Here is a 24,588-nt window from a genome sequence, read left to right as displayed (position 1 = left end):
AATTTTCTCAGAAAATGGTGAGCAAATTCAAAAGCTGCAAACCACCATAAATAATTGTTTGTGTACCCTGGAAGCACAAGGTATCCCAACCTCTAATTGGGACCCCATTCTTGTGTATATTTGCTCCTCAAAGCTGCCAAGTGAAACCCTGTCCCTATGGGAGCAATCTCTTACTTCTCGGAAAGAGTTGCCACTGTGGTCAGATATGGACAAATTTTTGACTTCCAGATACGAAGTGGTAGAGAGACTCCACAATTACCGACCAGGTAAGCCTAGAAATCCTCTACCAAACTTCACACCCAGGTCCACAAACCAAAACTCAATCCACAACTCCACGTTCTCAAATAAAAACAGAACAAATAATTTTCACTCTAATAATCATCACTCAAAACCACAGCAAGTCTCTTGCAAGCTGTGTAACTCAAACCACTCAATGATGTTTTGCGTGAAATTCAAAGAGCTTACGGTAGCAGACCGCCTCAAATTTGTAAAAGAAAACAATTATTGCGAGAATTGTTTGTCATACTCACATCTCAAGCGTGATTGTCAGAGCAAGTTTTCATGCGTTTATTGCCAAAAACGACATCACTCTCTCCTCCATTGTCAACAACATCAGAACGCATCTCGGGCAACAGGCCTCAGACCCCAAAATACACTAGCCCAAACCACAATCCCATATCAAATAAATGATGAACAAGCATCGACATCAAGGCAAGCAGCGACTGAAGCAGCGGCGCAGAAACACCAGGACTCAACAACCCACACGGTCTCGTCACATTTCTCCAGTAGCTGTGAAACAACACTACTCCCAACGGCACTAGTCCCCATTCACCACGCCGGGGAGTACCATAAAATTCGCGCACTTATTGACCAAGGCTCTCAGAAAACATTTTTGGCAACCCGAATCCAAAAAATGTTAGGCCTCCCAACAAAAAATGCAAGATATGAAATCTCAGGAATGGGAGGCACAGTGGTGCAAAAAGCAAACAAAATCTGCGAGGTAACTCTTTGCTCCTCAGACTTAAGCAAAGAGATTAGCACCAACGCAATTTTGCTCCCACAACTCACTCATTTTCTTCCCAATAAGAAAATCTCAAAAGTCAGCTTAGAGGCATTCCAATCTCTCCAGCTCGCAGATCCTAACTGTCTCCATCCCTCAAAAATAGACATGGTTATAGGAAGCGATATAATTCCCCAAATACTGCTCGATGGTCTGCAACGAAATCCGCAAGAAACCCTTATAGCTCAAAACACAATATTTGGATGGGTTCTCAGCGGACTAGTAAAGGAACTAGTCTCCACCTACTCTACACAAGCCAGTGAATCAACAGAACCGGACATCAGCACTCTACTCAAACGGTTCTGGGAACAGGAAGAGATCCACACAACTCTGTCCAGATCACCGGAGGACCAATTTTGTGAGGCCCTCTACACATCTACAACTACAAGAAGAGAAGATGGACGCTACGTCGTAAAACTTCCCTTTAAACCCAATTTCCCCCACTCATTGGCACTAGGGCACTCCCGCCCATCAGCGCAGCAACAATACATCAGTGTAGAAAGGAGTCTGGAAAAAAAGCCCGAATTATGTGAAAAGTACTCAGAAGTACTCACAGAGTACCTCCAAATTGACCACATGCAGCCCGCTCCAAACACAGAGGTAATCAGAAATGGTAAATATTTCTCATTTTACCTCCCTCATCACGCTGTTCTCAAACCCGACAGCAAAACCACAAAGGTTCGCGTGGTATTTAATGCATCAAAGACATCGCACTCAGGAAACTCTCTGAATGATGTTTTATACCCAGGCCCGATTCTCCAAAACGACTTGACGTCAATAATTCTCAATTGGCGCCTCCACAAGTTCGTGTTCAATGGCGATATCGAAAAAATGTATCGCCAAATTCTCGTCAAGGAAGAGGATCAAGACTTTCAGAGAATTCTCTTTCGGAAAGCTCCTCAGCAGCCACTCCAAGACTTTAAGTTGAAAACCGTCACTTTCGGTGTAAACTGCGCTCCATATCTCGCAATCCGTACACTCCACCAACTCGCTCAGGATTGCGAAGAAACTCACCCGCTCGCTAAAGACATCATTCTTCGAGAAACTTACGTAGATGACGTCCTCTCAGGCGGGCATAATATACAGTCCACTCTCGCTTCCATGAATGAAACTATCGAAGCTCTAAAATCGGCTGGCTTTCCACTCAAAAAAATCACTGCAAACAGAGCAGAAATTCTCAATTCGATTCCAGCCTCTGATGTCTTAGATGCGGAATTTCTTAAATTCCATGACACCAGCTCCACTAAAACTCTGGGCATAAGATGGAATGCTCTAACTGACTCCTTTTCGTACTCTTACGACCCAATACCGGACTCTACGTCACACACAAAACGGCAAATACTCTCGGCCGTAGCTAAGCTGTTTGATCCCGCAGGATGGCTTTCGCCAATAATGATCCAAGCCAAAATTCTCCTCCAACAGCTATGGTTAGAAGGTACCGACTGGGATGAACAGGTCAAACCCGCAGCTGTTCATAAGTGGAACACTTTCCGGGAAAGTCTCCCAGCCATAAGCAATATACGTATTCCACGATGGGTGCAATTCGCCCCAAATAAATGCATCCAAATACACGGTTTCTCAGATGCCTCAGAAAAAGCATATGCAGCGTGCGTCTATATCAGAGTACAACATGATGAAAACTCCTTCTCATCTCAGCTTTTCGTAGCTAAAACCAAAGTCGCTCCTCTACAGACGATTAGCTTACCACGATTAGAACTCTGTGGCGCAGTACTGTTATCAAAATTAGTAGCAAACACTCAATCCCAATTAAATCTGCCACCACATGAACTGACACTCTGGTCAGACTCCGCCATCGTGTTGGCTTGGCTAGAAAAACCCCCACATACATGGAAAACCTACGTGGCAAACAGAATCACCGTGATTCTACAGAACGTTAGTGACGCATCTTGGCGCCACGTACCCAGTGCTGACAACCCCGCCGATTTAGGAACCCGAGGATGCAAGCCGAAAGACTTAGCTGACTCTTCGTTATGGTGGAATGGACCCCAATGGCTCTCTAAACCGAGCTTGTTCTGGCCAAGATATGTCCCTTCTACCTCAACCCTTCCGGAGAAGAAACTCGTCGAAGCCTGGCATGCTGTCGATCACGCCGATATACTGGAACGATTCTCATCATATCCGCGCGCGTTAAAAGTTATGGCCTTCATGTACCGGTTTATCCGCCAAACCCAGAAACAACCAATTTCCAGTTCCCTAGTTCTCACGCAAGAAGAACTATATTTCGCAAAAATTAAACTTATAATGGTCACGCAACGCCATCATTTTCCGGCCGAAATCACCCAATCCCGTGCTAGATGAAGCTGGCCTCCTGCGAGTTAAGGGTCGTTTAGCTAATGCCGACATCAGCGAGAATGAACGGTATCCGATAATTATACCAGATAACTCCAAGTTCTGCTCACTGCTACTAGACTTTCTCCACAAAGTATTGCTTCATGCTGAGGTGCAACTGATGATTCGCATGATTCAAGCGGAATACTATATTCCCCGCATCAAGCAGAAAGTAAAGAAATGCATATTCCAATGCAAGACGTGCACGATATACAAACAACAAATGCGTTCACAAATAATGGCCCCTCTACCCCCCGAACGTGCCACTTACTCCGTGCCATTTCACGTAACAGGAGTTGACTTCGCTGGTCCATTTATGGTGAAAACGTCCCTCTTACGACGAGCTTCTCACACGAAAGCGTACGTTTGCGTATTCGTCTGCTTCTCCACTAAAGCAGTCCACCTCGAATCATGCACAAGTTTGACAACTGAAGCCTTCAGAGCCGCCTTCACTCGCTTCGTAGGGCGACGCGGATTACCCCACAAAATAATGTCTGACAACGGAAAGACGTTTGTTGGCGCACAACGAGCGATCCAGAGTGAGATAGCCCTATTCCTCAAAGAAGCAGCTGTTGATATTGCACAAAGGTATGCGGTACAGGGCCTCTCTTGGCAATTCATACCGCCGTATGCCCCACACATGGGCGGCCTATGGGAAGCCGCAGTAAAAAGCTTCAAAAGCCATTTCACAAAAGTAGCTGGAAATCAAAAGTTTACATTTGAGGAATTCACCACTCTCCTCATTCGAATCGAAGCAGTGCTCAATTCTCGCCCTCTCTCTCCCATGTCACAGGATCCAAGCGACTTATTAGCCCTAACTCCTGGACATTTTCTTCGAGGAGCCCCCTTAACTTCCTCACCCGAACCGAATGCCGAAAACGTATCCCCTACTACGAAATGGCAAAGATTAAAGGTTCTGCATCACCAGTTCAGCTCACGTTGGAAGAGCGAGTACCTACAAACCTTGCATAAAAGATATAAATGGAAACATCCCCAACAAAATATTCGCGAAGGAGATATGGTCGTTATTAAAGACGACCTTCACCCCCCCAATGAATGGCGTTTGGGCCGAGTTATCAAACTCCATGCGGGCGCCGATCAACGGGTTCGTGTGGTAGATGTCCGCACCCAAGCAGGTATAGTCACGCGAAACATTACTAAACTCTGCCTCCTCCCATCTCAGGAACTGCCGCCATAGCAACTCTCTACATCAGCGTAGAATCTTCAACAAAGTCGACGGAACCTCAGAGGATCTCGAAGAGCGTCTACATCCCTCAGCTCCGCAGGCCGGCCGCCATGTTGAAGACATGAGTCAAATATACATATGCATACACGTACAATATTAATATATATAATCCTTACATCTTAATACTTACCTTAAATTTGTAATATATACCTACCCTTTTTAATTATATATAGACATTTCAGAAATACTTACCCTTATTTGAAATACTTACCATTCAGAAATATTTACATTGTATAAAATCACATACTCATACTCATACTCATATTTTACATTCACCCTGTATCGATTTAGTAAGCTACCGTTTGCCTAAAATATGCAGATTTAAGAAATGCATACATATTTTCCTATTTACCTATTTATACACTTACCGTTTTTCTCTCTCCTTAAGTTAAAAAGTAAGCGGTCCAACTGAATGCATTGGACCGCTTTTAAGTTAGTTATTCGCCATCAGCCTATCTATATTCACGCTTCTAAAATTAAAGAGCCTAAAATCGCGTCAAAGATACATACCTACTAAATAAATAAAAGTGTTAAATCCCAAATCGCTGAAACAAAGACTTAAATAATAAACATTAATATTAATAAAGTTTATATTTATATATATACAAACCGAAAGTTATCGCATTGTTTTATTTCTTTCGCAGTGAACTGCTTTCCCCTTATGTCCCGTGTGCACATACCCCACATTGTGCAAATTTAGACAAGTTTCAACCCTGAAGACGGTTACCGTATAGTAACCGAAATATATTGGTATCCAAAAAAACAACTTTTCGCTTTATTGTGAAAAACCTGACCTCGAGCTAGCATAACTACATAAAATTAGAAATTTAAACGTCGCTAAAAATCTCAAGTAATACTTTTTAGTTGTAATTACTAAATCAGCAGTGAAAAAGTTGCGTTTTAGTTTATTGTCAATAAATTGTTCTTCAATGTGTGATAAGCATTTAATTTACATAAAGTTGTTATTCGTGTGACAGGCTTTTAAAAGCTTTGTGAGAGCGCTTAAAAAAATTGAAGCCACTAAGCAAAGCAGCGCGGAATAGAAAATTATTTTTCTAGTAGCTTTTTTCTTAATTCACTCAGTTTTTGTGTATTTTAATATTTGCTAACCACATAATGTTTCATACTTTGTCAATACGGAACGCTTTTCCGCCTATCAGCATCCCAACCAAGTGCCCATTGCTGTAAATTATTTTGCTACAATTTGGTGTAAAACTTTGTTTTTCTTTCAATTTAAACAAATGTTTATTCTTTATTTGGTTGTGTTCAAAAATTTTTGCTTGTTTTCATGTCTGGAGTTTAGCGAGTAATCCGCTTAAATATGGCAGCGCATACATAAAAGTTGTAGGAGCGAGCAGAGAAAAACCCAACCGCAAAGCAAAAGTGCAAATTTCAATTATTGTCAGCCAGTTAGTTTGTGCTTTTTTCTCCAGCGTTTGTGTGTGAACAGACAGTTATATTGAAGGCAGAAGAGCGTGTGCATTCGAGTGTGTGCGAGATTTGCTTGTTTTTGTTTCAACTTCAAAAAGTGGATTTAAAACTGAAATGTTAAGTGAGTTTTCAATTTATATGCTGCGGACTTTTTTCTGAAAGCTTTTAATGCATAAATATGAATTATAATAAGAGCAAAAATATGAAAGTTTTGATATAATATATAATAGTAATATGTGGCTTTGGTTCAGAGGTGGGCAGGCTGTAGGCTTTTAACAGCAATACAAAATTGTAGTATTTACAATGTAGTATATAATGAAGAAAATAGCGAAAATTAAATAATAGGGCAATCGGTAAAAAGTAGAGGTATGATTTCTCGAACATGCTCGACAAGAGATTTCTCGCGAGTCTCGCTTTCTCGCGAGATTCTTCAATATCGAATTACACGTAAGGCTCGCGGGCTTCTCGACATTCAACTTAATCGATTCATCGTCGTTTTATATAGAGCTTACCATTTCTTCCGGAGCACAAGCCAAAATGTCCGCGAAAACCATAAGTAAAAAACCACGAAGTGTATAGAATATTGCCAATGCAGCGGCTGAAATGAAAGCCGAGAAGATCGCGAGTATTACGAGTAATTCGAGCTTCCAGAGTCTCGCGAGCCTTACGAGAAATTCGAGATTCGAGAATCTCGCGAGCCTTACGAGTAATTCGAGATTCGAGAATCTGGCGAGAAGCCGTGTTCTTGATTTCTCTTTGAAAAATAAAATATTACGAACAAAATTATTATGTTCTGAGTTAAATGTCATTGAAGCAATATAATCAACAAAAAAATCACAAGTAAAAAAAAAAAAACAAGTGTATAAATACTGTCAATACAGCGAATAAGTAAGAATGTCGAGAAGCTCGCGAGATTTACGAGATTTACGAGAACTTCGAGACTCGAAAATTTCGCTTGTGTACGAGAAGAAATCGTAAGCTCTAGTAAAAAGTATACAATATTTTCCACCTTTTTTAGGCCAAATTTAACACACACTGAGAACGCAACATTTATACACGCACTTTCCTTAAATTTTAAAAATGTAATTAGCGACGGCGATGAAATAAGAAATGCATATTTTCGGCAATGCATTATTTTTAGAAGCTGCCGCGGACAAGAATTCGTTATTGTTTTTTTAAATTTTAGTTTTCAACAAATTTGTAAAAATTATAAATTTTATATTCAAATATACATGGGGTTGAGTCATGGTGGAATAACCAGGTGAAGTAAGGCGTCAATTGTCTTGCCTTAAATGCTTCTTTGTTCTGTCATTCGCCTATCTGAACATTTATTATCAATATTGCTTCGGGAAAAGCAAAAAACGCTTTTTTAATTTTTAGGAGTAAAATATGCTACTTTTAGTACTTTTTTTCACCTAAACCGTCGATGAGTCCTAAGTTTTACAAAAAGATTTAGAAAGAAAATAATGATTAAATAATTATATTTTTTTGTATATATTAAATTTATATAGGTAACCTAAACTTTTTTCAAATTACTTATAAGATCGGCAATTTGGGAATGAAAACTATGAATTAGATCGCTCTTGTTAAATAACACTTGCTATTCCTGTTTATCTACAAAAATAGTGCACCTCTAGGCCCAGGTGTAGTTGTTGTTGTTGTTGTAGCAGTGCATCGCTTCGCATCATTTAATAGGGTCGACTACTTACAAATTGTCTTAAATATTTTCTAACGCGAGTCCGAGGAAACTCGCATTTTCAACAGATCAGTGGATCAGTGAGAAAGAGGTGTTAGAGGGGTTGGTTTCACATTGCTATTGAAAAGATTTTTGATGTCATGTGGGGACAACTTAAGTTAGGTTGTTCTGGCCGGTCAATAAAGACCTCACATAGACTGAATGTGTCCGTATTTTCTAGAACCCAGTTTAATTGCTGCCTCGAGATGTGGCAACTCTGCTGGCCTAAAAGCTGGAGCCTTGACCTGGCGAGCCCACAACACGAACACAGAATGAAATAAACCCATTTCATACAGGTTATTTCTCTGCAAAAGAAGCATGTGTTCGTCTTAGACTATGTTCAACTCAATTTCATATGTTATCTAGTTAAGACAAGCTTAGCCTGATTCGGCTCATATCATATAGCTAATTGGTGGAGTAGCTGATGTTCTAGTAATTTCCATGCATAACTTTTAGAGCCGGATACATCCAGGTTCCGGAGTTTAATATTACTTTAATTATTATGTATTCCTCGACTTATCTACTTTTTAACATTGTAATTATGTTTGTAGAAATAATAATCACTCATCATAACTTTCTCTATTTACAGGAAAAACAATATCGAGAAAGAATAAGGAGGACACAAGTAAGAAAATCACGTCAGGCAATTTCATTAAGCGGTCTTTTGAAGTGAATAACAAAGGCAAGCGCTTATTGAATAGCGCACGAAAGAAAATCTGCGACGTTAGCAAGCAAATTCATTTCATATCGTATTTAAATATCATTTAATGAAAAATCAACAAAGTGAAATTATCGAATTGAAGTGAACGATGGCAATGCATTCGTAATGAGAGATGGTCATTGAAGTGGTAAAAAGTTAATCGAGTGATTGCATTGGTCGGTAATTAGCAAACGTGTACTGTGTTACATACAAACAAACAAAGTAAAGTAGAATTTTTGAAACAAAAAAGAAAAAAGGATACTAGGAGGCGCAAGGAGTGGTCTTATGTATATATATAAGTACAACAAATGCGTAAAGAAGTAAAATGCGCGTTAAACCTACTTATGTAAGCCACAATTATATGTCTGTGTGTGTGTGTTACAAGCCTACTTTGAATTAAAACTATAACCTGGTACGTTAAACCAATAAAAATACAAAAACAAAAAAAGAAACTATCACGCTAGAATAAATTAAAAGCAATTAAAAGAATATTAACAAAGTAATTAATAAGCGCCAAAGTATGTGCATGTGTGTGTGCAACCGCGTATGTCGTTGTCTGTATATGTAAACGCATATGTGTACATAGCCGCCATTTTGTAATAATTTAATTAAATGCAAATAAAGCAACAACCTGAATTTTTTAATATAAATAGTGTTGCCAACAGGTGATCGAATTACAAAAAAGAGAGCTGCCACGTCTGCTCAAATACTACACACACACACACAACGTTTAACATATTTTTCAACAATCAACCGTTATTATATATTTATAACAAATTATAAAATATTCAGACACACGCTCATATTTGCTCAGCTATGAAATTATATCTGACCACAATGTCAACGAGCTGCTGTCGCGTGGGATATGTCAGTCGTGTGACGTATGCCGCAGCATTCTTTTTATGGCGCATTTTCATAATTATCGCCCTTACCGAGCGCCTGTTGACAGTTGGTGCGGGTAGCGGAGGTGGTGGGAGTGGTGCTGGTAATGGTATTGGTGGTGGCAGTATCGGCAATAATGGTGAGTAAATATTTATTTGTCAAAAGAAAATATTTAAAATGTAAAGAAAATATTTATAAAGTAGCTTTGTTGTCTTTAAATCAATATTTGAACAATGAAGTCATACAAATACAAATTGAAAATACTTATGTACATAAATTTATGAGTACAAACCATGATTCAGTCACAAGAGGTTTGCTCGACAGACACATTTTTTGAGAATTGCAGCCATTTTGCTCCCAAATCGAATTGAAATCCGTTAACTGTGTTGTTTCTTTGCGAATTTTCGAAAAAATATTAGTAGTAGAAATAGGAAGCAATCAGTTTACAAATACCAGATAAGTACTTAACTGCATAATTCCTTAGAACATTTTTTTAATTAAGATGAATTTATTAACTGTGCTATGATCTGTTAGTGTGGCTGAACACAGGTTTTATGAAAAGTGCGGACACCAAGGAATCGTGCATTTTCGTAAACCTATGAACATACGAAAACTAAAGCAATTCAAAATTCATCGTTCAACGTTAAAACATCGACTATTAAATCGATTCACGTAAAAATGTCATTAGTAAATAATGGAGATGCCATAACGAAACTTACTCATTGGGCATGTTAACTTATTCTGGTAAAAGTCTAGAACAGGATTCTACTGCTAATATGCGTCCAAAAATATCGAGAGAGGGGACCTCGACAACAATAACCCAAGGCGGAAAAGAAAAATTGTATCTCTGCCGGAGATATTTGCAGTAGAAGTTGGCAATTTTCATGTGGTTGTAATCTTTTTGTGCACTGAAAAAGATGTTCTGCACAAGGGCTTTTGCAAGCATTTAATTTTGATCCCACCTCATTGGTGGATCGGCCAGGGTAATTTTATATAAGCTCGGCTGAACGCCGCCAATGCAACCAGGGGTAATTTTTAGGTTTTTCGTCAATCTCTTTTGAACGAGTTAAAATTTTTATTTCGGCCTTAGAATTATTGTTATCGAGGTCAATACGCGTCTTTTGACACTTCTCTCGATAATTTTGGGCGCGTATTAAAAGTCGACCTTCTGTTCTATTAATTCCGTGTGTTCGGAAAATTCGTCTCCATTTAAGAATTTGGAGAATCGGTTTATATTTGGAATATTATGCATATTCGGACCTCGTGAGGTAGTATTAAATGAATGTATTCCGAATATTCGAAATTAACGGTTTATCCGGAACGCTTCCATAAATACTTAACAGAAAAAAGCTTTCCGAAATTTCAGAATAAAAATGTGAATACTCCCTGTGTAGCAGGACCGCACAAAAGCTTAACTCTTCTGTCAAAGTCAAGGTAGGAATATAAAGTTCTAAGACAATAAGCCATTTTCTTTATTTTTGTTTTTGTCAGTTCATTACGGCTGCTGAGTAGAGCGTATCACCCCATGTCGGCTGCCTGTTCAAAATCATGCTATCTCCAAATATTTTTCAAAAATTTCCCAATTCAGGATTTGTCAGAAAACCGCCCTATATTAGAGTTGCATTGAAAAATGCTTCATCTCAGAATGCTTTTCATTAACTCCCTCTTATGACAAAATGCATTGAACTTATGCTCATGTAGGGAGTTTTGGAAACAAATTTTGAGATAGTGCACTTTTGAATAAAATTCTAACGTACGGCATTCTTCAAATAATTTCGGAAAGAATGCCCAACCTACACAACTTTATCAATTCACGAAATATTTAGTAGAAAATGAATTATTTCCCCAAAAACTTTTGGCATTTACAAATTTATTATCACTACTAATACACTACCAAAGATACTTGTCTACTACAATTTCACTGAAAGGGATTGAATTATTCCCCGTTTTCCTTACTTCGTAAAAGCAACCCGTCCAGATTTTTTAATTTGGGAGTGTCAAAGATATGTCTTCATTGAAGAACAAACCTCTAGTAATTGAGTCATGAGTACATACGAATGTTTTTATGGAATTGAAAATTTAATGAAATTGGCTATTTCGTCGATGATTTTTTTTTTTTTTTGACATAAAATGTGTTTCGGATTAACCTGGCGGCTTTGCACTCTATTCCGACACCGCCCTTTGTTGACTCTTTATTATTATAAAATATTTTTTTTTTCTTCAAAATATAATTCGAGCTAAATAAGTGCCAGCGGCTTAAAATAGGCTGCCCTAATATTCGCACATCCGTGCGCCCGCGCTTATTTGCATATTTTCTGGCGCACCAAAATATACATAGAACTTTGTTTTTGAATTTTTTGTAGTCATATTGACATAATTTCAAAAATTTTTACCGCAAGCAAATTAGCTCTTCCAGTGTAGGCGAGGCCTGTTTATTTGTCTAGCCACACGTACACAATTCAATTAGCTAATTTGCATTAAAGCGCCTAAAAATATACAACACATTGTGATGCAGCAAAGCAGTAAGCGTATAATGTTATTTGTATGGGTGGGGTCGTAATAATTGTGACGAGCCTGTAGAAAATTTATTGAATACCTATGCAAAGGTTTCACAAATCGCAGTTCTAGAAGCCGCTATGTCTAAAACTATAACTCCATACATATCAAGGGAGGTTAAGCGCCTATAAGTATGTAACGCATAATGCTGGGTCTGCTATATGAAATCAGCCGGTATTGGCATATCACTCTTTTCAATTCAATCCCAATTTGCTATCTCTCTCAATAATTCTCCACCCACATAGCATAGCATTTTATCAATTTTCTATCTTTTCCCCTTTTCACCCGTACCGAGACAAGAGGTCAGTCTTCTTCTTATCTACTTAACTCTATATTAATTTTTGTTTCCTTCTCGCGCTTAGTGCTTATTAGTGTTCGGTGTAAAAAATATGCTGCGGCTATCAACAATTTAGGCTCTACCATCGTGAGGTCGAGAGCTATCAATAATTGCTGAACTTTATTTCAAGTGACATTGAATTATTCTTTGATAAAAACTATCCAGGTGTCAGGGAAAAGGGATGTCCCTGTCAATTGTCAAGTTGACCCCCAGCAGTAACTTGGGATATCAGAGTTAATTTGCTATCTGCTTCTTCCGCAGATGTCAAGGCTTTTCTAGAGCATTGGTGCACAATGCCGGCAGAGCTTCGAATACAAACGCATTTTTTTTGTAGTAGTATGTGTTTTTACACTGACGGCTCCAAGATGGTATCGGGAGTGGAGGCCAGAGTCTTCTCTGAGTCCCTAGATTTGTCTGCATCATTCAGACTCCCATCGCACTGCAGCGTGTTTCAAGCAGAAATTCTCGCGATTTGGCAAGCCTGCAAATCACTGGAGAGCTTGAATATAGCTGGTAAGGTTTGCATTCTGTCGGATAGCCAAGCAGCGGTAAAAGTGCTTTCCTCGCCACACATTAACTCAAAATTAGTGTGGGCTTGTAAGCGACTCATATCCCAGTTATCCACCAATCTAGAACTACGCGTTATCTGGGTCCTGGGTCATAGGGGGATAGAGGGTAACGAGAAGGCCGACGAGCTAGCACGCAGGGGCTCATCGGAGATGAACGAGGAAATAACCAGTGTCGAAGTAGGCATAAACTTAGCAGTAGCCAAGTGGAATAACATCACCACCTGTGCAACATCAAAATCCATTTGGCCAAACTATGATGAAAAGAGGACGAGAAGTCTTCTGAACAAATCCGCGGCTAACACAGGCAAACTGATAGCAGTCTGCACCGGTGATTGGGCATATAACGTATAACTAATACTGCAGAAGCTGCAAAGATCCGGTTCTAGCTAGAGCCCGGCTAAGGTTCCTTGGAACCCCGTTTCTAGAAGACCTCAGAGGGTTATCTGTGATAGCAATCCCGAATATTCTTAATTTTAGCAACAACTCTGGCTGGTTGTAATACATTGACCATAACATTCGGTAGGTTTTTGACGAGGTCGTAGCCATTTCACCTAGCTACCTATGTATTTCGAGAATGTTTGAGAATAGAAATCACGCTTGAGTTGCTTACTGCTTGATGTAGGTGAAAGCCGATTAGTTTTCGAAACGCTACGAAGTTCTCGAGTGCACCACAGGTATTAAAGTGTGGGCATTGTCCAAATTGAGTCCATGCGCTATGTCTTAATATACTGCACCGCTTTGCAATTTATATGCAGGGAGACAGCTCCGTTACTTGGTAGATTTTAAAAAGGTGTTCAAATGTAGAAACTAATCTGATGGCTTCAGCGTCCGAGTGATAGGTAACTACTCAACTGTTACGCGAACAAGAGTTTTAACGCTGAACTAAGTTCGGAAAATTAAATCTGAATGTCAAAATGACCATAATATGGAATATATATTGGGAACTACGTATATATCTGTATCGAGTCTTTATCGGGTTATATAAACGCCTATAAGGGTAGTCACAAATCCACTGAGTAGAAGAGAGTAGAGAGTAAAACTGATGTTCCTTTTTGGAATAGCCCAACTGTCTTTGAAAAAGTACAACGACCAAAAACCTTTAAGTAGAGTATTTAGATACACTGAAAGAAAAAGACTGGTCAAATCAACCGAAATACGGTCAATTCAACCGAAATTTCTGTTAATTTTTATCCATCGAAACAAGATGTTGAATCAACTGCGCACAAATCGTTGATTCGTAATTGACCGTTTTAGTAGTCAAATGAACAAAAGAAGTTGTTGCGACAGCTTTGTACGAAAGTACCTATGTTGCCATATAAATAAAAAAATGCAAGGCGCCATAAACCTCCGAAGAGATCTAAGGCCGGGCTTCTTTTCCAATTTGCGTCGTGCTCCTCTTGATTTTCCCTACAAATTGGCCGGACGGGACCTACATGTTTTATGCGACTCCGAACGGCATCTGCGAAGCAGATGAGTTTTCACTGAGAGCTTTTCATGGCAGAAATACACTCGGAGCGCTTGCCAAACACTGCCTAGGGGCGACCCCGTTTGGAAAAATTTTCTTCTAATTGAAAAACCTTATTTCTAAAATTTTGGTGTTGCTTTGCCCGGGGTGCAAACCCAGGGCATACGGTGTGGCAGGCGGAGCACGCTACCATCACACCACGGTGGCACTTACTAACCGAACGTCAAATGGGCTGGCACACATTAAACATTATACACTTTATTATTTTGTTTTATTAAACACACTTTCACCAAATTTTAGATTTTACAATTTATTTAATTTATAGTTTTGAACTTCGCTTTGCAAATAGAAATGAAAATAGTAGTCACACAACTGATTCTCAATTCTTTCGGTTGCAGCTCAGCTCATTCTCAATTTCTTCTCTCGCATGTAGTTGCCACACTTGATTGTTTCGAACAAAACTTGTATAAGTGTTTGACATAACATTTTAAATAGAGAACTTGTAAGTTATAGAAAAGTAAAGAATCAAATCGCTAGAAGGTAATTCACCACTGGAGTAACTTTACATGTAATTCGGCAAGTTTAGTTTTCGTAACACTTTAAGTTGAAACTATTCCAAAACAACTCAAACTTTTATGTTTTCGGAAACATCAACATTAAAAAAGGATGTTTTTTCATTATCTTATTAAATTCGTTCGCGTGAGTGAAAATTCGTAAAAACTTGAACAAAATGTTACCAACTTTGGAAAAATTCTGTTCGTTCAAACAAAACTTTTGCAACAAGAGGGCGCATTTTTGAATTTGGCTTGGAGGAGAAGTTGCAAAATTTAACCCGATAAATAGGTTTCCCGGTATCTCATAATTTTTTGCACAGTAAATTGAAAAAGGGTTTTTCGTTTTGTATTGATAACTGAAAAACTAGTTTTTTTATTGTTTTCCCATTTTGTGTGTTTTTTCGATTTGATGGTTTTCTTATTTTGGTATTGTTTTTTTTTTAACAAGTGGTACCATCGTCATAAGTACAAAGTAGAGAGCGCAGTGAGCGTAAAATTCTCTTTGAAATTTGCTCATGTATTGACTTTGATGCTGTTGAAATGACCAGTGAGATCAGTTGTGTTAACAAAAAAATCAGTTAGATTGATTAGGAATCTGTCAATTTTACAGAATTTTGTTAACTTAAGAGCGACAATTTCTCTTCTGTTGAAATGATTAAACTTATTTGTTCGTTTGACAAAGAACTCGGTCGAATTAACCGTAATTTGATCAATTTCACCGAATCTCCGTTAAGTCAAGAACAACAGAACCGATTTGTTGATTTTACTAGCACCATTTCTTTCAGTGTATCTATGCTGAAATTGGTGTCCTTGTCAATTTTTGTGGTCGTTTTTCTCAGCGGCAATTTTTTCCCAAGATGGTGATATCTATTTAGCTGTCATTTTCATTGTGGGCTCGATTTCGATCGAGACAACAGAGAAAAATTCCAAGTATAACAATTCTGTACGCTCGTTATGTGTCTAATACGCCTTAAAGTATGCAAATTAAAATTATTATTATTATTAGCAATATTTTACGGTCCATAACTATTAGATTTTTTGTTAGCAAAGTTGTTGCATGATGCACGATGATGGCTGTTGGTTTTAATATTCGCATTTGAAATTTCAATGATTGAGAGCCAAATAGGAAAATGATTCCTCATGGAACTTGGGGGTGGGGAGGGAGGAATGGCCTGAAGGTTTAATGTGGCCATATAAATCGTTCTCGAGATGGTCGGGCTAGCACCTTAATGGTGCTGTGTTACCGGAGCGTGCCGGATCTGTATCCGGCAAAGGACAATCACATCGATAACACTCCAAAGACTTCGGGGAGTAACCTTATCGCTACAACAAAAACAACAACATGGTTTTGTTGTTGTTATTTTTTTAATAGTTTTTTCTTTATTTGTACCCGCATAACCCCAAAATTTTTGAAATAAAGTTTGATGAGTTTACTGGAGTGTTGCATAGTGTTTTTTTTTTTAATGCAACAATAAATATTGTCCCAATTATGCAAAGTCTTTCCGACTGCTTGAGGATGTTTTATGATTTGTTGTTGTTGCATCTTTGCGGTTTACAATTAACATGCAAATTACTTCGTTGCTACTTACAAATTAACATTATAACCCTTGCGCTTACAAACTAACGCACTTATACAGACATCTTTCACATACAACAACAACAGCAACGCTCATATCAAGTGCATGTTGCCACACGTTTTCTGTGTAAGTTTTGCAGCAATAAAATGCGCGACACGATTAATAACGCCCTATTAAAAATTTTATTGCTTGCTTTTTTGTTTTTGCTCTGTTGATTGCTTGCGGTTCACACACACAAACATACAAATTTATTATATTTTATTGTGCTGCATATTGTGGCACCTTATCAAACTTTGTTGTTGTTGCTGTGGCTGTGATTGTGTCTAGTGAGGGAATTCGCTTCATTAATTAGTGACAATTAAAAAACTTTATTTATACATTATTAAGGCTGCAAGCAACTGTGTGATAAAATGTTGCTAAAGACGAAGCCAAAGTACGTGAATGGGTGGCATAAGAACGCGCCAGAATACTCATGAATAGAGAGGGGTGCATATTTTTTTGTTGCAAGTGACTGCTGCAGCAATTCATATTTACTTGCCGATGAGGGCCTTTTCATCACAATAGTAATTGTTTCATTTGCTAGCGTCGAGGTTCTGCTTTGTACTGATTAAGATACTGAAATTAGTTTTAATTGGTGGTTATAGCAATGAAAACAGGATTTTGATGAATTGCTCCCTGATACTCACTCAACAGGAAAAAATATGTGCAGATAGGAAATTTATGAACAACGAAGTAGTAATTAGCATCAAAATATTTCTTTTCTAGGATTTTAGCTTTTTGTTGTGAAAAAAGGTACCGTTCTTTTGTAACCGAGTTGCCAAAAAAAACCATGGGTCTTACAATGAAAATCATAAAAAGCTGCAACAGTGGCTCTGATAGCCTTTGTATCATCAAAAGAAAAAAGAAGAGCTGGTAAGCTACACACGGAGTTGAGCTCTATTAGGAATTTGTGGAGTCTTATTTTTCGGCCAAAGATTTTAACTAACTTTTTGCTTTGAAAGAGCTCTTCGGCCGTTAATTGAAAAGACACACATATAGACTAATAAATAAGTCCGCAGTGTTACCAGAAGTTCGTTTAACGGCCAAGCTGAAAACCTCAATCAAAATAAATACAATAAATCCGTCCTCTTGGTAAATGCTAGAAGCTTTATAGGACCTATGATACTTGTTGCTTTTAGATCTGACAACTGTGTCACTCCTTTTAGCTGGAGGCTTATCCTGGAAAGCGCAGGCCACGAGCACAAAACATGCTCGATCGTTTACTCCTCCAATTCGCACTTCCTAAATTTGCTATTATTGACCAAGCCCTATGTCTCCGGATCCATGTGTGCTGTAAACGGTGCTGTTGAGCCATATCCTGAAAGGATTCGCGACATCTTAGTGTTAGTTAAGAATTGGTTAAATGGGTAAGAGCCTAGAAATCTGATTACCCCTTGGGTTTTCTTCCCGATAGTGTGTTGTTGTTGTTGTTGTTGTAGCAGTGCTTCGCCCCATCCAATAGGTGCGACCAATCACAAATTGTCATCAATGTCCTTTAACGGGCGTCCAAGGAAATTTGCAGTTTCAACAGGGGTGGACCATAATGAGAGGGGTGTTAGAGGTGTTGGTTCCACATTACAATTTAAGAGATGGTTGGTCTCATATGGGGACACATTGCAAGCGGGGCATACGTTTTGTATGTCGGGGTTGATTCTGGATAGGTAAGAGTTTACACTGTTACAGTATCCAGATCAAAGTTGAGCTAGAGTGACTCGCGTTTCGCTGGGGGGTATGCGTTCCTCTTCCGCAAGTTTTGGGTACTGTTCTTTGGGTACTGGATTCACCGGGAAATTCCCGGTATAAATTTCCGACGCCTGTTTATGGAGTTCGCTGAGGACCTGCTTGTGTTTTTTGGCGTCATACGCCTTAGTTTTTAGGTGCCGTATTTCCTCATAATGCGTACGGAGATGATTCCTCAAGCCCCTGGGCGGTGTTGGCTAATCAATCAGATGTCTGTTGGGATGCCCAGGTTTCTGGGTATTGAACTGGAACTGTTCGTTAGCATCTTATTTCTCTCCATGATGGGGAGTGTTCTCGCCTCGTTATGCAGATGGTGTTCTGGGGGGCATAAGAAGACAACCCGTGGCAGTTCTGAGGGCAGTATTTTGGCAGGCCTGTAGCTTCTTCCAGTGAGCGATCTTTAGGCTTGGCGACCTTATCGGGGACGCGTGGCATGCAATCGGCTGGCGAATTGCTTTGTAAGTGGTAATGAGCGTTACTTTATCTTTTCCCGAAATACTGCCAGCAAGAGATTTGAGGATTTTGTTACGGCTCTGGATTTTCGGTACAATTGCGGCTACATGCTCACCAAAATGTAGATCCTGATCAAACGTCACACCCAAGATTTTGGGGTGTAGGATAGTCGGTAGCGTAGTGCCATCGACGTGGATGTTCAAAATAGTCGACATTTGGGACGTCCATGTTGTAAATAAGGTCACGAAGGACAGGACAGCGACTTCTTGATAGCTGATTCTTTCTGCCTGAAAGACACTACAATTATCAGCAAATGTAAAATAGAGTTGGAGGTCTCGGTCCATTGAAGAGACCCCTCCTCCAACTCTACACGTTTGAGTTAGAACCGCTGCTGTATATGGGAATGCTGCCGTCAGCTTCTTAAGAACTACTTAAACATAAGAAACGGCAAAATATTCTGAAAGATCACTTACTCGAAATTAGCGATTGCCAAACGAACGAAAGGATTCTAGTTTATGGGCTCCCTAAGGAATGCTCAAATAGCAATAACTACGATACACAATTCAAAGTGATATATTCAACTCTTTGAAACGTTTTGAGCTTCTAGATGCAGAACTATTTCAACTGTTGCTAAATTAGGCTGATCCAATAGAAAGAATTTTGGCACGAGTATGCTGTTAGTATCATCGGGAGAACCATAAGTCTTGTTTCTTCAAGAAAGTTCGTCTTGTTTTCATTCATTATCCTTACAATTTTTTCTTAGTACTTTACCCAACAGCATACTTTGTTACATTTCGTTGAGTCTTATAACCTTTTGACTACCCTTGAGTATTTGTAGTAATCGACATTAAGCTTTTGAAGGTGAGACGATAAATCGGGCTATCTAATTATTAAATTCCGTTAGCTTACTCCTTTCATGCCACTAATACCATAATGATTATGACATTGTTTTTGTATTTTATTGCTTTTCACCACAAAATTCCCATGCGGTTTTACACAGTGTGATTAGCAATTAGTAATTTCTAAACCAACACTTTGACACACAAACATGATGGAAAGCAATTATGTGGATGCGGGTATGATAAATATTTGTAAGAATACCCTGCAGAAAAACTGGAATTATGTGGCCTTAAGTAGTGCTGGGAACTATCGAGTGAATTCAACTATCGATAGTTAGTTACCGAATGATTTTAACCATCGAATGAATCTTTTCATTCATTTATTTGATCTGCTCTTTAGCTAGTCGGAGGCCAATACAAAATAACAATTCCTGGATTACCCCTGGGGTAGCTAAAGAACAAACCTATATAAAACAAAATGTTGAATGTGATTAAAATGGGGTAAATTTTGCTTCAAAAAAATAATGCAAATATTCAATTTAAATGCCTTTGTTATGCAAAGGCCATGCATGATATGCAAAAGGTTTTGGTTCGCAACCCACTGAGTTTTTTGGTCTTACCACTTAAATAAATAAATAGATATGGCCAATATGTCAGTACTCCCCCAAACCTTTGGGGAGATTTTATGCCGCGACAACAACAATAACAACAGGATAGAAGATTAGTGCAAATGAATTTGTATCTGTATTTTTCAACAACATGATTTTGTTTGAACAGTCGGTCTTCTCAAACATCCACTATTGGAAGGAACTGCTCGCGGTATTTACTGCAGTATTTGATGAAACAAAAGTAGAACTACGTTCCTCTTCAGAAATTACAGGCGCTATTTCTCCTGAAGTTACATTCCTTTGTTTCCAGAAACTTACAAATTTTTTTAGCGTATTTGGCTTTTAATGTCATTGCCATTTTTGGTGAAAAACTACCGGAAAGGAAGATCTTTTCGATCCAGGCCGCATTATAAATATCTCTACACAATTTAAATAGTTAAAAGCACTTCCTGAAATAAAAATTTGAAATAATTACCACGCTTAAAAAGTTTTTCGATAAGGTTAAATTTATTTTAATACCTTTATAATTGAGATGACTGATATATGCACAGTAAAAATTTAAACGAACGATTCGAAAAAATAGTAATGAACGAATCATTAATACCAAAAACTAGTATGTAATTCCACAAATTAGTAATGAATCAATTTCAAATGACTATGGAATGAATGAAAATGAGTGAACTATCGAATAACTCGATAGTTATCATTCGATAGTTCCCAACACTAGTCTTAAGTCTTCACTTTGTCTTTTACTTTGGGTGAAATTGTCAATGAAACGTTCACAATTTTGTTTAATGCACCATTAAGGTTCCATAATACCTTCATTCGATAACTCTGAGAATACTGGCGGTTTTTTAACGACGAATTCGTCTTAAATTTCTAAAGCGGGCAAGGTTGTAAGAGGAAAATTGGAAGTAGTTCTTGTGACAGAGTAGAATATGACAGAGAGAATGTGTACCGTTTCACTGTTGGCATTTCCTTCACGGCACGTTCACAATGGATTAGAGTGTTTGCCACAAGAAGTAAGCACATAAGAGGCTAACGCATGGTTAAACCCATTGACTGTGCTCTAAAGATTTTGCTTCCAATATTTTGCACGACCGAATAACCCGTGTGTGTGTGTGCCAGTATGCATGTGTGTGTAAGAATATAAGTCTAGCTTGTGATATAAGGTACTTACCGGTTTTCTATAGAAGTTGATTCATTAATTTTGAAGGTCGTCAAAGCTATACGACCATGCGAGTTCGAACGTACATTCAAACACATGACTACACATACCCTCACCAATTTATTCGAGTACATGCGAAAAGGCTCTCTGACAAATTAACTTTTATGCTGTTAATATGTGCCTTAGTCTTTTATGTCTGGAAATGGTACTTGTAGCTAAATCAAGCAGTAGTTTGCCTACAAGTTTGCTTTTAAAGGTACTCGAATGACTTTAAATGCAGAAGAACAACCAAACCATGATTAATGATGCACAATGCTCTATATATCTTCTAAAAATTTATGCTCCATATGCACACAAATATTCTTAAACAAATTGTATTACATATATTGTTTTTATTTTTTTTTTATTTTTGGTATAGTCGAGCATGTCGATTATGTGCATCGATATGCTTATATATTTATACTGACTACGTAATATTTCCCTTGATTTCCTTCCTTTATACTTCCTCTTGGTTTTGGGTCATTTCAGATTTACCCATAAATCTTGTAGATTATTATCGGCTTTGCGGGTTATTTGGTTAGATTGGCTTATTGTATTTGGGCTACACACAATTTTACACACACACAAACATACGTATATATATATATGTGTAGCTTAGTGTTCGTATACAGTTAGTTTATTGCTTGACAGCAACCAAATGAGAGGAGGCATTCATTTTATTTTATTGCTACAAATTGGTGAACATATTTACATGATTGTTTGGTAAAAGGGTGTTAATGCATATGCACGCCCACAAATGTTATTGATGCAATATTTTGTTTCCAGAAATGATTTCAGATAAATGTTACATTTGGGTGGTCCTTGTAAGATCAAATAAAAAATTATTTCCCCTTCAAACCGTAGATCCTGGTCAAAAATATCACGAGTATATTTTGGCCCCGATTGGAGAAATTTAAAGGGTGTTGCAAAGGGGACAAAGTTTAAATTTCTCTAAGTAGACTCAAAAAATTTAAATTTTTGTTTTGGTTACAGAATCGGTATTTGAGTTTTGGTCGCTTACTAGAAATAAACAAGGCCTGTTGTACAGGGGACCAATTTCAGACTCAAAATAATCAAGTCGGCTTACCAAACAATGTCTGACATCAGTAAATTGTTTACAATATATATTAGAAAATATATGTAATTTTTCCAACTTTTGTATTATCGATTTTCGGTCCTCGAAAATATATAAAAAAAAAAGGTTTTAATTTTTGGAGTCTCCACAAGGAACTCCTTACATTATATGTCATATTTTTGCATAAGGTATGACCGATTGAAGGAGTGAAATTTGGAAAATCTTTAATTGATTCTCAACAACATATATATATATGACTAGTCGCATTTGAGTAAGAGATTCTGAGGTTTAAAAATTTAAAAGTTTTGTTAATAATTACACGGCAGAAGCATAAAGGAACAAACAAACACTACATCTGACGAAATATTGGAACCTTTAATAATGGTTTTGAAAAAAGACGAAACATTCATACAGGCAATAAAAATAAACATGCACGGTGGAGAAAACGTGTAACAACAAACGGCTTAAGTTACTGCGTCTACTCGCGCAACCCTCTTGATTGCTCACGAATTAATGCATATATGCACTCATATATAACTACACCCATTTTAGACACTGCCTGCATATGTAACTACGAGGTAGAGCTACAAAAAAAAAAAAAAAAACGTTTAAAGTGGTTCATAAGGAAAATGGTGCTGAGGATGGCACAGCACCGTAGTCGGTTTCCCTCCAAATCAAATTTGACAAGGGATGACTGGAAATAGATTCAATATACATCAATAAATAGGCTGAAAGATACGAATATAAAGTGAACTCAAGTCCGTACATATGTATATAATGTAAAGCTTGGATTTGTCAAGCTATGTTCCCCGTAATTTCAGTACACTGTGACACTACTTATCTAAAAGCTAAGCAGCGGAAACACTGGTTCATTAAAAAAAATATATTGCCTTGGCTTAATGGGAACTATAGAGTTTTAAGTAACTACTAGCGTACCCGGCAGCATTTGCCCTACCCAAAAAATGGTTTGCCTACATTTAAAAAGTGAGCCTCGCTTTCCCTCTCTAATACCTATTCTGGAATCTTCTAATTTATCTTCCATTTTTCATCTTATTCTTATCCATCCCATATTCCATATACATATCTCCACTTCACTTCCCATGTCAACTCCCATGACCTCCCCTAGTCTCACTTCTACTTCGACTCCCACGCCCAATCCCTCCTGGTTGGTTGGTTGCTGTGCTGCCCGGCTATGAAGCCGGGCCCAAGTAGCGCTCTAGGCGCCATTTTGTTTCACTTTCTCCTGGAACCACCCCCTCCTACTCCCCTATCTTTCCCACGTCAATCAAATATTGAACACCTGTTTCAAGTAATTGCGACGATATTTAAGCCGCGTTTAAATTTTGCCTAATGGGGTACGTGGGCAGATTAATATATAAAGTACATATACTAAAATATCAATAGTTTGGGACAAACAGACTCGAACTTTAGACAGTATGAAATATATGTATATTGCCTGGGAGCATAGCCCTCCCCTTACACTTCATAATTCTCATTCTAAGTACGCTGTCTCATTCGTTGTTCAGCAATTTATTTTTCTAATTTTTATCAGAAATTCGTTGAAATCTGACAGAAAAGTTGTAAATGAAATGCTGTATTAGTAAAAAATGGGTCTAACAATAAAATACTATAAGAGTTAGCTGAGCTTAATACAAAGTACTCAGGCATTCATTATGCATCTCTAGGCCACCTCTATGTACCTATAAATATTGCGCTCGTAGACCAAAAGTACGATCGTCTAAAAAATTACGATGTTCAGAATATGCGACAAACTGACTGCCTCTCCCATCTATATATATAAAAAGAAATGTACATTTTGATTGTCACTACATAACTCGAGAACAGCTCTACAGATTGCCATGAAATTTTTAGGAAAGATACAGGAAGGAGAGATGATGGTTAGTTGAATTTGAAATCCCAAATCGGTTTAGCCATATATATATAAAAATCAAATTCTGTGTGTGTGTGTATTCGCTATGGAAACGTATTTCCCACACATCAATCATCACCAAATTTTGGCTATAGGTTCCTTCGATCAACGGGAAGGTTTTAGGCTAAAAATAATTTCGATATATAAAAGGGGCGTGGCACCTCCCATACAAATGGAATATATTATACTGCATATATCTGGATGTCGTAATGGTAGGATAATTAAAATTGGTAAGG

At 38.1% G+C, this 24,588-nt stretch overlaps 1 protein-coding gene across 2 annotated transcripts in view; it reads left to right on the top strand.

Moving 5' to 3' along the window:
- Window positions 1-24,588, top strand: part of DIP-epsilon (Dpr-interacting protein epsilon) — a 585,790-nt gene that overhangs the window by 58,382 nt on the left and 502,820 nt on the right. For both annotated transcript variants that reach the window (XM_067764168.1, XM_067764167.1), the window contains exon 2: window positions 8,411-9,542. In XM_067764168.1, the coding sequence (XP_067620269.1) occupies window positions 9,338-9,542 (205 nt within the window). In that variant the 5' untranslated portion in view covers window positions 8,411-9,337. The remainder of the gene's footprint in view (window positions 1-8,410; window positions 9,543-24,588) is intronic.

This window comes from Eurosta solidaginis, chromosome 2, assembly GCF_040869045.1.
Source record: "Eurosta solidaginis isolate ZX-2024a chromosome 2, ASM4086904v1, whole genome shotgun sequence".
NCBI classification, from domain to species: Eukaryota; Metazoa; Arthropoda; class Insecta; order Diptera; family Tephritidae; genus Eurosta; species Eurosta solidaginis.
Note: the sequence above shows the minus strand (reverse complement) of the source record. Positions and strands in the feature narration are given on the sequence as shown.